Source organism: Taudactylus pleione, unplaced genomic scaffold, assembly GCF_031769625.1.
Source record: "Taudactylus pleione unplaced genomic scaffold, aTauple2 ptg000490l, whole genome shotgun sequence".
Classification (NCBI taxonomy): Eukaryota; Metazoa; Chordata; class Amphibia; order Anura; family Myobatrachidae; genus Taudactylus; species Taudactylus pleione.
The window spans coordinates 284,716-302,176 of NW_028284892.1; the positions used below are offsets into that span (position 1 = coordinate 284,716).

General features: G+C 47.7%; 1 protein-coding gene across 2 annotated transcripts; it reads right to left on the reverse strand.

Annotated features, from left to right (window-relative positions):
- Nucleotides 1-2,254: 2,254 nt before the first annotated feature.
- On the reverse strand, nucleotides 2,255-15,709 carry PRCC (proline rich mitotic checkpoint control factor). 2 transcript variants are annotated; one of them, XM_088449621.1, is made up of 7 exons: nucleotides 13,277-15,709; nucleotides 11,171-11,218; nucleotides 10,514-11,089; nucleotides 9,193-9,288; nucleotides 7,688-7,831; nucleotides 6,689-6,754; nucleotides 2,255-3,595 (listed from the first exon to the last, which is right to left on the reverse strand). In XM_088449621.1, the coding sequence occupies exons 1-7, from the start codon at nucleotides 15,245-15,247 to the stop codon at nucleotides 3,509-3,511; spliced, it is 2,988 nt and encodes a 995-aa protein (XP_088305747.1). In that variant the 5' UTR covers nucleotides 15,248-15,709; the 3' UTR covers nucleotides 2,255-3,508. The 2 variants fall into 2 exon arrangements, with proteins under 2 accessions (XP_088305747.1, XP_088305746.1); XM_088449620.1 differs by having other exon boundaries at nucleotides 9,193-9,291; nucleotides 13,277-15,708.
- Between the last annotated feature and the right edge of the window lie 1,752 nt (nucleotides 15,710-17,461).

Sequence of the window (17,461 nt, forward strand, 5' to 3'; positions counted from 1 at the left end):
AGTAATAAAACTCGTTGCGTATGATAAATGGTGCTCCAGCCAATCAGCTCCCAACTGTCATTCTTCAAACAGATGACAGTTTGGAGCTGATTGGCTGGGACACTATTATCAATGTTTATCACTCTTTGTGAATGATAAAACTATAAACGAGGTCTTAAATGTGCCCTTATCTTACCCAGACAGTCCTGGCATCCTCATACAAAGTGATGAATCCCTTCTTTCATTGCATGCATGTAATGTATTCCTCCTTGCCCCCTCCCAATACTTTTTTTTTTTAAATCAAACAAAATACCAAATCTTCACTTTAAAAACTTGGGATTAGCTGGCATTTGGATGTTTGCTGATCTCATAGCAGAGGTGGGGAACTTTTTTTCTGCCGAGGGCCATTTTGATATATATAACATTATTCGTGGGCCCAGTGCAGGCCACGACCCCCTCCATGTGACGTCACACGGGGTAAGGCCACAATCGCCAGTGATTACAGGATGAGGATGCTCCGGGGAGCTGTAAGGGCAGCGGTGTGACCACATGAAGCATCCTAAGGCGGCACTGCAGTATAAATTCTTGCTGCAGGCTGCCATTCTATGCACCCTCCTAGCCAGATGAGGCTAGCAGAAAAATAGCTCCGAGGCCCAGACCAAATGATACCGCGGGCCTCATACGGCCCACGGGCCTGAGGTTCCCCATCCCTGTCTTAGAGGGTCCTGATGTATATAGCTTCTCCATCCTACGAACTAAACTTTCTCATCCCAAAAACAGCAAAAAAGCACTTTCCAATTCACCAACTCATTAATTCATCACATGCTTGCCATATACCCTGACTCACCCCCCCCGCTCTTTATTGGTTCTGTATAGTTTCCACCTAAAAGAATAATCACAAACAAGTATAATATCCTTATGGCTACAATTCAGTGCCTTTACACCGAAGTCATTCTCTAGAGATGGACCTCAATGTCTGCCTCGACAAAGAGGGAGCTGCTAATGTAAACCAATTGGTTTATGCAAGTGTGAAAATGCACGAACCGGGGTCAAAGTGCTATAAAGCAGACATGATGAAGACAGCTTTTCACCGAATATCGGCAAGTATCACACACTTTGCTGGAGAGAGTGCAAGCGGGCAGGTTACCTCTACCACATTGGTCAGTCTTGCCCAAAAATGTCTGCTCTTTGGATAGAGATAGAAATTGTGTTCAAGGCTAGAGAACATCTCACCCCAGTGATCATTTTACGTCATTTACTGCCCCCCAACGTTTACTAGGGAAGAGAAGTACCTTTTGGGACACATACTAGGGGTGCAACAGAACAGCTGAAGACCAAGGATGGCGCACTCCCAGGAATTAGTCCTGCCGCAGCTAGGACACCTGAAAAAATGAACAGTAAAAAGTGTAGTGGCAACTCTCCTATCCAACTTATAATGGCTATACCAGGTGTATTCGAAATGCGTCCCCTTCAGCTGCTGTGGAACTACACATACCAGCATGCCCAGCCTGAGCTAGACTATATCTACCATAAATGGATAGCATCCCCCTTTGTTTTATACATTTAATTTTCAATATCCTTCCTATCTGATTGATACTTCTCTACCTGAAAGGGAAATACATCCACGGCAAGGATAATCTATATGGCTTTGAGGGTGGGCCATAAACAGCCCTCCAACTGTGGTTGAACTACACTTCCCATCATGCCTTTGAACAGTTTTAGCATGGCCAAATAGCAAAACAGTGGCAAGGCATGCTGGGATGTGTAGTTTTATAACAGCTGAGGGGCCGCACATTGCACCCCCCTACTGGGAGTAAGCTGTGGTGTTGATGTCTGGACTGGGAGTGTGGAATCACTGTATGTTGCTCTTACGTATGTACTTACATTACTGAGGTACTCAGAAGAGAAGTTCTTTTACTGCTATTTCCCCCCGTCCTCTCCCTTTTGTTTTCTATACTCCAATTTTCCATCACGTCACTAATAATTCTCCATACAATTTAACAGCAGCATCTAATAATTAGTACAGGGGTTCCCAAATTCGGTTCTCAAGGCACCCTAACGGTCCAGGTTTTAAGGATATCCATGCTTGTGCATAGATGTTATAAACAAACTGACAGGTACTAATTTAGTCATCTGTGCTCGAGTATGGACATCCTGAAAACCTGGACAGTTAGGGGTGCCTTGAGGGCCGAGTTTGGGAACCACTGAATTAGAACATTATTCTCAGATCATCCTCCCTATAACCCAGATTTGCAAATGTTGAAAGCAAAGCAAGTTTCAGGGATTTAACTCTATGTATTAGAGTAAAGCTAAAAGAAAAAAAGAAAAATCAATTTCAACTCAAAATATATATATACAGTTTACATTATATACAAGAGATCACAAAACAAAATTGATCACAGCTGTGCGTTCTGTAAGCTCCTTCGTGACTTCACAGAGCAATCACCCATCATCGTCATTCAGCCGCACCGCATATCGACCAGACGCGGCAGCTCTATAATCCCCAAGCCCGCCATCTTGCAACGGATTTCTGGGCTTTGTAGAAATAACATTTTGAGAATACAGTCACTGTTCACCTGTCGAGCATGTGGGGTTAGACGAGGACCCCTTAGTCCCTGCTCGACAATCCTCCAGACTTACTGTACAGTCCAATGAGAAATGATTCACTTGCCCTATTTTACATCAGACATTCGTCCATCAGTAGGTTGCACACGGCCTTAGAAAGGGTCGCAGACTAGCCCCTCGCTGCTTATAACAAAAACCAAAAGTATTTAAGTATATTTGTAAAACGGATTTTAAACCTAGTTTAATGTTTTTCATTAAAAATGCTCAATTTTATATTTTTTCCTCATTTCTTTTTTTGTGGAACATCTACAGCTTCCTAGTGTCGTTGCTTGCGCACATTTTCCAGTGTCGCGATGGCGCTGTGGACTGCAGAGATAAAGGCTTTAGTCATCGTCACGACTTCATCTATGACAAAGCTGAGATAGTCAAATGGTGGTGGGGATTGTGGGAGGGAAGCAGACATTTATGCCACTGCAGATTGGCTGTAATAGTGGGTATGTATCTTTATAGCGCATCGATCACCTACACACAGTGGAGGAGCCATTGCGAGGGCTGGACTACACTCAATCCTAGGGACTAGCGGGCTGCACTGCTGAGCAGGCATAAGATCCACACAACACGTAAACTACAGCCTATACAGAAATGTATGTGTAGCAGTCCTTTAAACGTCCAGGCTATGCCTTTTCCGTCACGTGTTTTACCAGGTAAACCCTTTCATTACCAGTCTTACAAAACCCCACCCACCCAAAAAAAACAGCAAATCTGGCATAAACAGAGTCCAAGTTAAATCACATTAATACAGGTCAGAGCTTTTCTGTAGTTAAAAGTCCTTAAATAACACAAGGCGGCAATGGCCAGTCCAGCTGTTCGCCTTTCCCTGTCCGCTTGGCAATATGAAGATGGGATGTGCAATGGTGGCCGATTCACGATGCTTAACTGCATCGCCCTCTGCTGGGTTGAGGTATCAAAACCCGTATTTTGCTTGTGTCTGACGTCGGCTCATCTTGTTGTCTGACCAGGTGTTCTTCAGTTCCAGCTCCCGCTCTTTAGCCTGCGGAGAATAAATTGAAAAGGCTTAAGCCATGTGAACAGAGCTTACATACGAGCTGTACCACTTGTAGGTCTTCGCGATCTTCTTCAGTGTATTATGCATGGGATAGGTGTGAATGGTTAGCTTCTAGCTTTTATTGGCGATGCGTAGACACAAAACATTATTGGTCTCTGGAGGTTTTTACTATTATCTTAGCACTATCATGTTATATACAATGTACTGCTTTATGTATATTTATATTATATTAAGGGTGCCTGGCCACGGGTTCCATACAAATGGTCGACAATGATTTGGTCGACAGGTGCAAAAGATTGCCGCAGAAATTGACAACACAAATTGTCAACGCCGAAATGGTCGACATGTTTTTTTTTTGTATTCTTAAGGTTAGGGACCAACCGAACGGTTAGGCTTAGGCACTAGGAGCGACGGTTAGACACTTACCCCGACATTAGGGTTAGGCACTAGGAGGGGCAGTTAGGGAAAAATAAATGTGTCAACCTTTTGTACCGATCGGCCTTCAGCACTGTCTTTGTCATGTCGAGCTCTTGGTGGCGACCAAATTATTGTTGAGCTTTTGTATCACACCCCTGTTCACTTATTGGTAGCTACTGGTAATGTTCCACTTTTAATACATTGCTTATGTTAATAGAGATAAACAATTGAACTTTCTTTTTATTTGGGTATTTAGAGTAGGTTGCTTTAGGGTTTTTAGATACAGGAGTAAACGTGCCTCAAAAGGTTCCTGATGGAGCCCAACTTTTGTTTGGTTGGTTTCGCTCTCTTCGTTGTCAATTTATAATGGAGAAGGTTCTGGATACCTTGCTTTAGACCAGTGGTGTCAAACTCTGGCCCTTCAGCTTTTGTGGGACTACATATCCCAGCATGCCCTGCCAGTTTTAGCTTGCCCTAATAGCAAAACTGTGGCACTGCATGCTGGGATGTGTAGTTCCACTGCAGCTGGAGGAGCCCGAGTTGACACCACTGCATTAGACTATCATGGATCTAGCCTTCAAAATAATCCAGGTACAGCATGATCACGCCACACAGGCTGCACAGAAGGGTTGCCATGTCCTTGGTGAAGACCGATGGGGCCGATTCTAGGCTAGAAAAGAGCACCAGAAACTGGAACTAAACCTCTGGAAGGCAGATCATAGAAATCATTGGTGGTCCTCCCGAAAGTGAAGGGAATGGTTCTTTGCCTGAATTATGGACCAGAGCTCCTACATTTTCATACTCTCTTGTGAGAGGAACTTCATAGTCATGGACTTGACTGAGCAAGGGTTAGAAAGACTCACCCCCACTTGGGCACAAGAAATAGATTGTAGAAAAACTCGGAGGTGCCTTGGGAGTAGACCTATGCATACATAGGGCGAGTATTTTACTTTTACACTGAAAGGCCAGCTTCTGGGTTTCTGGTGACCCCGAACCGGAGAAAAAAAAATAAAAAATACATTCCACATCCCTAGCTCAAAATAGAATCTGTTGATCGGACTCCAATATCTGATGAAGAGCCGGTCGTGGGAGCACCAAATTTTAACTTAGCACAAAGGGGACTTTGTCAAGTCATTCAGTCTTCATGTCTGTGGGTTTATGATCGCCGCGTTCGTTTTATGGAAGGCTACCATCTTAGGTTGCTGTCCCCGACGTACTTGACTGGGCTTAGAGTGCTAGTCCCAGACGAGTGGCAAAAAGAACAAATGAGGATCCACAATTGTATTTGTTGAGGTCCTCCCCGCTAATCCTGCAAAATCCAAGGTGGCATCCTCCACAGAGGAGGTGGTTTCCTGGATATCAAATGACACTTCGAGCTGCTCGACCCACTTAAAGGAGACTAAATTTATAAACCCTCCATCCAATGGGAAAGACCAATGGAAAAGATTGTAATTCTTAGACACACAATGCTTGAGGGTTATGGTGACGTCACCTACGGCTCCAGGCCAATGGGATGGAGTGCAGCCAGCATCTACTGAGAGCTCAAGGTGTGGAAGGCTGGCCTGGCTGTCACACGGGTAGTTTCATCTGACAATCATGCAGCGTGCCAAAGGGTAGGGTGCAAAGAAAGAGTCAGATCCCCAACAGGCTACCACTTGCCTGAATAAGGGAAGGGAGCGAGAAAGGTAAAAAAAAAAAAAGAAGAAGGTGCGAGTGGATATCAGAGAGAAGGAACAAACTTCTGGTGCAGACTTCCCTGGAGAGTTTGGTCCTGTGGACGGCAAACAAGAATGTGTGGAAGACTGCTGAGTAATAGCTCCTTAGAAAAGAAGGAATAAAAGGTGGAGTAAGATCTAATGCTGCCCTGCACTACCTCGGAGTACCCTCACTTTCAGTGGTTCTGCCTCCACAGATGCAGCCTCTGCTTTACAGCGCAGGATGCTGAGACTCCCATGCAGGAAACCGCTCCCCTCCTCATCATAGGCTGGTGCATCTGACAGTAGTCCAGGGACAATGATGGGAGTCTGATAGGGGTTGGGTATGAGTTCCCGGCGGTCGGGATGCCGCTGGTCAGAATACCGACAGAGGCATCCCGACAGTGAAAATCTCGGCAGCGGTAGGTAAGTATACTAGCACTAACCCTAACCCTCCCTCCCCGGTGCCTAACTCTAACCTTCCCCCATAGTGCGTATAGCTAACCCTCCCCCTTAGTGCCTAACCCCTGATACTTACCTTCAGGATGCCTACGGCCAGGATACTGGAGCCGGTATTTAGACCGTTGGCTGACTACATCCCGTCTGATAGCACTCTGTGGTGTGATTGGGTGAGTGGAGAGGGTGCAGTATACCCCCCCCTCCACACTTCTACCCTCCCACACCGACACCATAAGCATAGATGTCAGTGAGAGCAGCGCTGACAGAGAGGTGATCTGAGACTTACAAGACCATGACCCTTCTACAGCAATCAATGAGATCGCCATTGTTTTTCTGACTATCCCAGCAGATGACGCAAGTGCCATAAGGAAGTGACGGCAACCAAACAAAGGCGAATAAAGTTTAAATTGTGGCAGTAAGATATAAAACAGACATTTATTCAGGGTGAGAAGCACTAGTTGCCACCAAGTCACGGAGGACTACCAGACTGCGGACTTCAAGCACTAACCTGGTGGATCAGATAGGTGATTTGATGCTTTCGTCGTTGCTGTCCTGTTGGCTGTTCTCCTTTTTTCTGAATGTTAAAAAAAATAATAATATATAAATATATTGGAAAAAAAATAAAATTTGCTTATTTTACATAAGAATAAAACCTCACAGATTTCCTAGGTCTGGGGGAAGCCTCTCAACGAGACCCTTAGAGCAGAAAATATCATATCAAAGGGTCACCTTCAGCAGCCGCAGGGCGCTGTCTCTCGCCTTTGGTGCAATGTGGCACTTTACACATTAAAAGACGTTACAGTATCACAGAAAATAAAAAAATATATATATATATTTTTTTTTTAAAAGGTCACAACTGAAACGATTTTAATGTTAGGGGTACAAAGTTTTTTATTCACCTGTCTGCCCTGTCTCGCTGAGCTAGATATACAGACCAAACCTATACTGCCCATTTCTGGAGCTAACCGATGGTGAGGGGTGACTACAGAAAGCACACGGCATTTACTGAACGTGGCCCTTTTCCCATCCTGGAATTCTACTTGATTAGAGACAAAGGACAGCAAATTAGGCTACAATTAAAGGATGGAAGTTAATTATCTTGATTTAAGAGTCAGATTGGATTTAACAGTCCACCTTTTAAGCTATTTTATTATTTTTGGGGCAGTCTCTAGGCATCAATGGACACTCTCAGGACCCTGTCACTGTTTCCCCAGCCAGAGTGGTTACTGACTTAACATTTTCCAGAACCTAAAGGAGTAACAGGATTTTAGTATTAAGACAGCCAAAGTCTCTCAATGCTCCGCCATTGGCCAAGCTTGCAGCACCACTGGTAATAGGTGACACTGTATTATCGGCCCATGACAAGCTAATAATGGAGGCGATACCAAGGGGCAGCCGCAGTACTCTAGCATAATATGAAGCTGAAATATAAGTAATCTGTGGAACTTTCTTTTTAAATACATAAGTCCTATACGTTCTCCTACAAAAGTGACGTAGGGGACTTTACCTTGCTGAAAGACTTCATGTTCTTCTCTTCCGTCAGGGCCTTGGTCAGCCACTGCTGGTTACCACTGAGTTGGTCGTCGCCTTTAATCTCCACAAAGTTGATTTCTTCCCTCCCGCGGTTGCGCTTCCCCTGCAAGCGTTTGAACTATCATGGTAAAAGAAAGAAAAAGAATGAACGCAATCCGCATATTTGCTTACTGCAAGTCTGCTCTGGCAATATTTATTCAGAAGAACTACTCGCCCCAGCATGCATTTACAGCTGGTCCAATCTTTACAGGAGCCGTTTCCGTGACTGCAACATTTCTTGGGCGGTAAGCAAGCTGTTTATCAGTGGTCATTGCTTACTCACTATTAATGAGTCTCGGCGGAAGGTATTCTAACTACACAGAGCTTATTAGGGATGGACATCGGAAGCCGATGGTTAGCAACCATTGATGTTCCCTATCGGATGGAACATCGGATGACTAACTTTTTTTCCAGCTGCTAGTGTGTGCAAGCTGTGCTTCTGCGCATAGTATAACCATCGATGGTTATACCATCTAATGGTTCCCGATGTAGCCATCACATCGTATGATTTGCTGTTGGAAGCCTGGTAAGAATGTTATTTCCAAGTTATGAAAGCACTGTCAGTATGTTTGCAACAGACTTTAAATTTCCCTTATGCTGGGCATACACTGACAGACAAAACCTGTATCAGACCAAACAACACTTTGGGGGCGATTCAATTCAACGTGAATTGAACAGCGCAAGGAGCTATTCAATTCAGAGCGGTGTTTAGTCCGACTAATGATTTCTTCTAGCACCCTCCTGGGGGTGCAAGGAGAAATCCGACTAAAGTGGCAGCCGCGGCTGGCACTTTAGTTGGAGAATGGCGGTTCTCGCGACTAAACACCCAGGTTAGGATGTGAGAATCGGCATTCTCTGACTTAACTGCTTCCCGACGGAGTAAACATCGCTCCTCCCCGGTGCTGTTCTATTTCAGCTGAATTTAAACACCCCCTTTATCTGTCAGCCCGACACCCAGCAGATATCATGGCCATACACTGCGAGATACTTTACAGTGTATATAGTCATGATATCTGGCTTCTTTTCCTTGGGATGAGACATTTCCCCTGTGAAAAAAACAGGGGAAAAGTCCTTGGGTGGGAGCTGCAGAACTTACACTGCCTGATGAGGCCAACTTGTACATTATCACATCGGACAGAGATGCTGGGCGATTCAGCACGCCCGATCGTTTGATATTGCCAGATTGGTGTCACACACACATACAGTACAAACACCCAGATAATTGTATAGTGTATGTCCACCATTAGAACCAATGCCACCTGTATGCCATTACTCAATTTAAAATGCCGAAAAGATACAAAGATGTATTACTATGTTAACTACTGCAGGCGTAGCTTTGTAGGAGAGGCGTCCGCCATCAAGCGGGACCAGGGGAAGAAAAGCAAAGTGACCCGCGGCATAGTCATCTGTTCTGCTCCATCTAAGGACTGCAAGACTTACCGCTTCGTCATCCATGAAAGAGTCGCCTGCTGAGAGTTCTCGCAGGGCGGCGGACGGCTGCTCGGATTCTGGGTAATAACCGCTGCTATAATAATCCTGCTGTAAGCAACAATACAAGCGACAATGAAAAGGTCAAGCAGACGACATGTTACCAGCAAAAAGCACAAGAGGAAACATCCCCCACTAAGAGGATGGAGAAAGCCCATTATGAATACAGAGGGCAAAGTGGTGACTCTAGCTTCAGAGTCAGCCAAGAGCTGGCATAGACGGTTTATAGGAGGAGGTTTTTCCAGCACTGCCCCCTTGGCGTCCAGTTCAGTGTTACAGGACGCACACTCTGTCACTCCAGAGAAGGTGTCAGAGGGGACACAGGAGCCCACGAGGTATAGGCGGGCAGGGGAAGCCAAGCTGTAATGTCCTAGCTGTAATGGAGGCAGGCTGGCAGCGGCAGTACAGCGCTAAGGTGCTGGTGACAGTGGAGGAGGGCGAGGTCTGCCTGTACTGCTGGAAGCATGTGCTGTGCTCGGACACATGGCAGCGGAGAGAGAACCCTAAGGTGACAGCTCCCAGAATTTATTGCAGGATGATCAGACCCATTATATGGGTCCTAGTGGTCAATAGCAGCAGCTCTTTCAGCGTACAGCCATCATGGTGGGGGGCAACACGTACCCGTCTTACACAGGACATGGGATGTCCGGGAGCAGGGTCCGTTCTGTTACAGTGTGCGATGTATATAGTGACTATAGTGTGTTACTATGTGTGATACACATGACTGTCACTATAGTGTTCCTTTGAAAAATTGTGTTTGTATATATATTTAGATTTTTACTATGTTTAGGGCTTATTCATAATTTATAGTGATATATGTATCTTGCTATGCTGTTTTGGGCACTTATAGTTAAATGAACTTTGGCAGCTTTTGAATATCGCAGCACGGATAACTCATGGCATAATTTACTTCATTTTAATTTGGTCTACTGCAAAACTCCATACACATACGAAGTAGAGTAGAGATTTCAGAATTGGCACTACTGTGTGGCATAATGATCTGGGGGCACTATTGTGTGGCATAATACGATTTGGGCACATTATATTACATATATTATACATTGACTATATATCTTGAGTTCGCATATATATACTGTAACAGCTTTAGCGATGCGTTGGGTCTAAATCTTTGAGCTTCAAAATTTAAATGTGTCCTCAGGATTCAGCACCCTGCCCAACCAAATCCTAGAGTGAACCCTCAGGACAGTCAAGGGGGCTATTTCCAGGAGCAAAGGTCTGAAACTATTTTTTTTTTTTTTCATTCATATTTTACCTGATAGTAAGAAGCTCCACTGGTGTCGGTGTACTCAGGATACTGGCTGTACGGCTGGCCGCTGTAGTCTTCTTTGGATGATCCCGACCATTGCTGGTTGGGGCTTGCACCCGTTGCAGTCTTAAAATCTAACGGTGCATTTGCTGCATCATTTTGCGGCTCAATGGGATCGACTCCAGGGGGTCCGTCATCGTTCACGATGGCGAGTGGGTAAGTGAAACTTTCTGTGGTAGCGGCAGGAACGTTGTTGCTCTCCGACAATGAGAAGAAGTTGCCCTGCTGGAACTCTTCGTCGCTTTCATCGTCCTCTTCCTGTGTGATCTGCTTGGTGACCTGCAAGGCTGCATTTTTCGCTGCCGCTTTGATGGCAGACGGAGATGGAGTGTGCGATACTTCGGGATTGGGGGTGAGCTTGGGTTTGGACATTGCAGTCATCTTGGGAAGCTTCGGCTCGCTGGGAGTGTCGGATTTCTTCTTTGTGAAGCTGTAGGGAAGGAGCTGACGTTTCGAATCTCCGCCGAGGGCATTTTTCGGTTGAGGGAGTAGGGAGGACAACCCGTACCCTTCCTTGGAAGCCTGTACACACCATAAATATATATTAGACAAGGGATCAATAATGCTAGATTAGTTACAAGGACCTTCTGACCTCACACTTACCTGAGTGGCACTTTTTTTCCTGGTTGGTTCATCTTCCTCAGAATCAGACTGGAAAAAATTATAATTATTATTCAAAGGGACACTATTTACTTACACTTGTTGTATATACACAATGTAGGCAGCCATTGTGTGGGCTGGACAAAAATTTGCGAAAAGAAGTAAATCCACCCGAACTTTTCCAGGGTACTGTCGAGCTGGGTAAGGGATCCCAGCTGTCGGGAATGCCGGGGGTCAGAATACTGACAGTGGTATCCCGACAGTCAGAATCTCGACGCATGCAGGTAAGTACCCTAACCCACCTTTACCGCAGCCTAAACCCCCCCCCCTTCCCGCAGCCTAAACCCCACCCCCCCTTCCCACAGCCTAACCCTCCCCCTAATGCCTAACACTTACTATCGGAATGTCAGTGGTCGGTTTCCTGGAGCCGGGATTCCGACCGCCGAGGTGCCAACTACATCCCGTTTTGTCCATTACTAACTACTTATTAAGTAAGATGCACGGGGGCAGAAGAACTAAATGTGGCCCAGCTCATTCAGAATCTATTTATTTTAATGCATGCACAAAATAATTAGACGCAGGTGATTAGAACATGCTTTGCAAAGTGCAAATTTCTTTTTAATTTTTGAAAAGGTGGCAAATTAATTTATTACGAGTTTGGTGAAAGCTGGGACCCTAAATGCTATTATTCGGGATGCCAAAACGGATAGTTCTCAATTATTTTTTTTTAAATATTCTATAGACAGGTGAAACTACAAACGGGATTTCCATTTGGGATCTCAATCTATGGGTTTCACACCAACAACCAAAGGGAGGGATTAAGAGATGAGCTGGAAGTTCGGTAAAGCAGCAAAGATAAATTTAGATCATCACAGGTGCAAGAGTCCAATAAAGCACCTCAAGGCTCCATTCAAATAGTTTTTGGGGGTGATTCAATTAAACGCCAATGCAAATAGCACCGGGAAGGAGCAATTTAATTGTATCCATCACACCCTGCACTAAGTTGAGAGATGCTGGTTACCGCGCCTGTTTAGTCGCAGTAACCGGCCTTCTCCGACTAAAGAGCCGGCCGCGATGCTGTTAGCGCCGCGCCAAGCCAGAAAACGGCATCGCAGCTGGCACTTAAGTCGGATTTCTGCTCGCACCTAAGGAGTGTGCGAGCAGAAATCCTCTAGTCGGACATAACAGTGTGGTCAATTGAATGGCTCCGGGAACGCCCTGCGCTATTCACATCGTATTGAATTAAATCACCTCCTTTAAATACCATCGAAATGCGTTAAGCTGTGTTTAAGAAGAAAAAAAAAAAACTTTCTTAAAACTTTATTGTTTTTAGTTATTGGAAACCAGTCATGATATTCAGTGAAGGGGGTGTAAGTGGGGAAATCGGGTGCTTAGGGGAAGCAAGCAATCGGAATATTGTTCACAAAGTAAAGCTTATGTCTGGTTGCTGTGAATTACATTTTTCTGTGTATACCCAGCTATAAAATGTACCTGCAATAAGTCAACAGACATGTGTACTTAGTAAAGTGGATGTTCACAAACTGATACTATATATTATTGGCATTTAAATTCCGTTAAAATGTTTCTGACACTACTCTTTGGGCTCTTAGCTGTTTGAAGACTAAAGGTGCGTATCCCCCTACACGAGAGCGGAATGACTGTACGATTACATTGTAATCGTGCAATCGCTCATCATCCTGTGCAGTGGATAATGTGCCCACAGTGAACGATATGTCGTTCAGTGCAGGCACCCTCCCTCATCCCGAACATGCACAACTTGACGATCTCATCAGGTTGGCCTGTATGTTCAGGCGATGGCAAATGCCAACGACCAGCGGGAACGCGCATCGCTGGTCGTTGCCGGCATTTTACTGCACGATTAATAAACGATAACAAAATTGTAATCGCTCATTTTTCTCATCTAGAGGATACGCACCTTTAGTACAGGACTGTTCCTAAACAATGGTTCCCTAGGCTCCCTTCACTTGGGAGTAGGTTATAGTTACACTTTAACGTAACATGAAGCAAAAATAACGTTTAACGCCAAATAGTCTCAAGCAGCTTAGTACATTAGAACCACATATACATGTATTCAAAAAGAACACTTACATCTCCAGTGTGCAGTTCAGGAATACTAATCTTTACAGGTTCAGCTCTCTTCTTCGGTCTGGAATTTCCCAAATTATCATTATCCAGAGGAGTAAGGGCTATACCATGACCAGATACTTTGGGAGGAAGTGTCTGCGGATCCACGCCAACAGAGGATGCAGGACTCAGCTGTGGAGGGGGAATGTGATGTCCTTGACTGCTCATGGGTGGTGGCAAGCTAAGCCCAGGGCTGACTTGTGGTGGTGGAAGGTTCACTGCATGTCCACCCATTGGGGAAGGTATATTGAGTCCAGGGCCAGACTGAGGGGTTAGGTTTAAGCCAGTGCTGTTCTGAGGGGAAGGCAAGTTTAAAATGTGATTGCCTTGTGGAGGTGGCAGATTCAAGCCATGTGTACTTTGGGGAGGGGGCATGTGTAGTCCAAGACCACCTTGAAGATGAGGTATATTCATTCCTGGGCCACTCTGTGGGGGAGGTAAATTCATTCTTGCACCACTCTGAGGGGGAGGCAAGTTAATTCCTGGGCTACTTTGAGGTGGGGGCAAATTCATTCCTGGACCACTTTGAGGTGGGGGCAAATTCATTCCTGGGCCACTTTGAGGGGGAGGCAGATTCAGTCCTGGGCCACTTTGAGGGGGAGGCAGATTCAGTCCTGGGCCACTTTGAGGGGGAGGCAAATGTATTCCTTGGCTACCATGCGAGGAAGGAAGGCCCATGCTTGTGCCACCTCGAGGGTGAGGATGATTTATGTTTGAGCCACCTTGAGGGGGAGGAAGATTCATGCTTATGCCAACCTGAGGGGGAGGAAGATTCATGTTTGGGCTACCTGTAGGAGGAGGAAGATTCATATTTGGGCTACCTGGAGGAGGAGGAAGATTCATATTTGGGCTACCTGGAGGGGGAGGAAGATTCATATTTGGGCTACCTGGAGGGGGAGGAAGATTCATATTTGGGCCACCTTGTGGGTGTGGGTGATTCATGTTTGGGCCACCTTGTGGGTGTTTCATGTTGGGAACACCTTGCAGGGGTGGGAGATTCATGTTGGGGCCACCTTGAGGGGATGGGTGATTCATATTGGGGCTACCTTGAGGGGATGGGTGATTCATGTTGGGGCCACCTTGAGGGGATGGGTGATTCATGTTGGGGCCACCATGAGGGGATGGGTGATTCATGTTGGGGCCACCTTGAGGGGGTGGGTGATTCATGTTGGGGCCACCTTGAGGGGGTGGGTGATTCATGTTGGGGCCACCTTGCGGGGATGGGTGATTCATGTTAGGGCCACCTTGCGGGGATGGGTGATTCATGTTGGCGCTCCCTTGCATGGCAGCATGATTCATGTTGGGGCCACCCTGAGGGGGTGGGAGACTCATGCCTGGGCCACCCTGAGGAGGTGGGTGATTGATGTTGGGTCCACCTTGAGGGGGTGGCTGATTCATGTTATGGCCACCCTGAGGGGGAGGCAAGCTCATGCCAGGCCCACCTTGTGGGGGTGGAAGGTTCATACCATGCCCCCGCTGTTGGGGTGGCATATTAAGGCCAGGGGGAGGGTAGTTGGTCTGGTTCGGCCCCTGGTGGCTGTAGGCTAGGTTGGAGTAACTGGAGGCCCCCTGGTTGTTATGGCCGTAGCCTCCATACCCCGGGGGCGCCGTGTTGGCAGGATAGCTGGGTGCCCTATAGGATGAGGGGCCGTAGTTTGGCGGCGGGGGGCCATAGCCCAGCGGGTAGCCAAGCCCGTACACCCCTGGGGGCCCAAAGTAGCCCGTACTGTGCTGCTCCTGCTCCCCCGGGCTCTGGCGGGCGTACTGCGTAGGATAGGCCGCGGCGTCGGCCTGTGCTGCCGGTGGCGGCGGGAGGTCCGGCCGTGGAGGCGGGCTGGGGAAGAGATCCCCCGCAGGCTTCGACTGCTGCGACTCCGTGGCCACCTCCGAGTCGGAGTCGCTCTCCTCGCTGCTGGCATAGGCCACCAGGGACATGGCTGCGGCCTGGAAGCGGGAGGATGGGGCCTCTTCGGGCCTCGGCTCACGTTCGGAGGAGTTCCCCGTCCACCGACGCCACGCTCTCGGCCGTGCTTCCAATTCTCCTGCTCACTCTCCCAGGCACAGGCCAGTAACCGTAATGGCGGCGGCTGGCACAACAACTCCCGGCACCCCTCGCGGCGCCACACAGGTCCCCTGGACGGCATGGCGGCCGCGGGGCATTCTGGGAGTTGTAGTGTATGGAGACGTTTCTACCTGACAGAGCAGAGACTGCACTACAACTCCCAGCCGCCTCTGCGCGATCTGTCAGCTAGCTAGTTGGTGGTGGCGCTTAAAACACGAAAACTCGCATTTGCACTGCAGTCCCTGCGGGGTATATTTACTAAAGTGCGGTTTTTAAAATTGGAAATGTGGCCATACCTACTAGTAGTAGGGCCCAACAGACCTCTCTGCAGACCTGAGTGGAGTGGACAGGTCACTGCCCTGGCCCCAACTCTGAAGCACAATGGGTTAATTGACTTACAGCTTTGCAACTTATTTGGTATAGTGAAACTGTTGCATCTGGGTCCTAGAGCCGCGTATCCACTAGCAGATATCAACACGACAGTACAATTACGACATCGTAATCGTACCGTCATTCCCCTTCTCCCTGCAGTGTTTACACCGATCATTTACTGTCGTTACGTCAATCATCTCTGAACATGAGCAATCTGTCGTTATTGGCAGATTAACCAACATTTTCAGTAGGTAATTTATGTCGGAAACGACCAGCGGGAGTGCGCATCGCAGGTCGTCTCCGACATAATAGTGCACGATTACTGAGCGATTGCACAATTACGATGTAATCGTGCAATCGCTCAGTGACATCGCATAGTGGATACGCGGCTTGACTCTTGACAACCTGGAAACATTAGGCTGCACAACAAATTAGGTCAATGTCCAGTCTGCCAAAGCTTGAACCAATTCATGTAATGCCATAACGTTTTTTGAAGATTCTTTATAAAATACTGGCCCTGATTCAGACCCGGTCGCTCTGACAGAGCGCTCGCTCTGAATCAGGGCCGGGTTTTTTTTTTAAGAACGGCCTCCTGGCCACTCGCATAGCTGTGGGTGACCACCCACAGCTATAGCGAGCGGCCATGATGGTCGCGATGGTCAAGACCATCGCGACCATCGGGCTTGCGACGAGACCCTTGCGGTAGTCCGCAAGCCTCTGAGAGATTTCGGCTCTAACAGCCGGAATCTCTCCACTGACATCACTCGACAGACGTTCTTATGGGAAAGCCTCCGTTTGGGCAGCCCCCCCCCCCCCCCCGGCCCGCCCACCAAAGGAGGCGAGCTGTCACTCAACATCGACAGCTCGCCCCTTTTGTTGGGAGACCCGGAGCGACGGATTGCCCGTCTCTAGCCGGGTCTCGCGATAGAGCGCACGACGGAGCCGGCTCCGTCGTGCGCATGCGCTGTGGGCCACCATCAACCTGGTTGCGAGCGCTCAGCGCTTGCGACCGGGTCTGAATTAGGCCCACTGTGTAGATCAGGCATGTCAAACAAGCGGCCTGAATAAACATGTTATGAGGCCCGATAGTGTGGGCTCAAATATATATAATATGCGGCCCACACCCCTGTCACGATCGGAGCTCAGCTTTGATCAGGCAGGGTTTACTTTGTTTAAAACTGGCAATGCTGGTCTCTGAAGCGATCAGAGACTAAAGAAGCCTCTGATCGCTTCAGAGGCCAGTGTTCCCAGTGATTCAACGCGCGGGTGAGGTAATGACGTCACCTGAGTCTCCTGCGATGAGAGGAGCCTGTGCCTGCCGCTCTGGATCTAATTAGATCCAGTAGGGTCTACGCGGCATGGAGGGAATGATGATGGCGTGGATAGGCTCGACAAGGGGGGTACTAGGGGCACACCTTTGCTGGGCCCCGAGGTTCTGAGGGGCCCCGAGGGCTCACGGCAGTGGCGTAACTACGGAGGGTGCAGGGGGTGCGCTTGCTATGGGGCCTGGCGGCTTAAAGGGCATGCCGGCCTAGCGGTAGCACCCCTTGCACCCTCCATTTGCCGTTACCAGCGGGCGCCCAGCTTCATCGCCCCACAGCGGCAGCTGGAGGACGGCGCTCACTCCTGAGGTCCGGGTTCCACGGTGCACTATGGGAGTGACGTCATGACATCACTTCCATAGTTCCAAGGAGCGGGCGCTGGAGACGGACGGC

Coding starts and splice junctions, on each gene's coding strand:
- PRCC (XM_088449620.1), bottom strand. CDS start 15,247: ATGTCCCTGGTGGCCTATGCCAGCAGCGAGGAGAGCGACTCCGACTCG. Junction 11,090..11,170: donor GGAAAAAAAGTGCCACTCAG/GTAAGTGTGAGG, acceptor TGGTGTGTACAG/GCTTCCAAGGAAGGGTACGG. Junction 3,596..6,688: donor TCACCTATCTGATCCACCAG/GTTAGTGCTTGA, acceptor TATTCTCCGCAG/GCTAAAGAGCGGGAGCTGGA.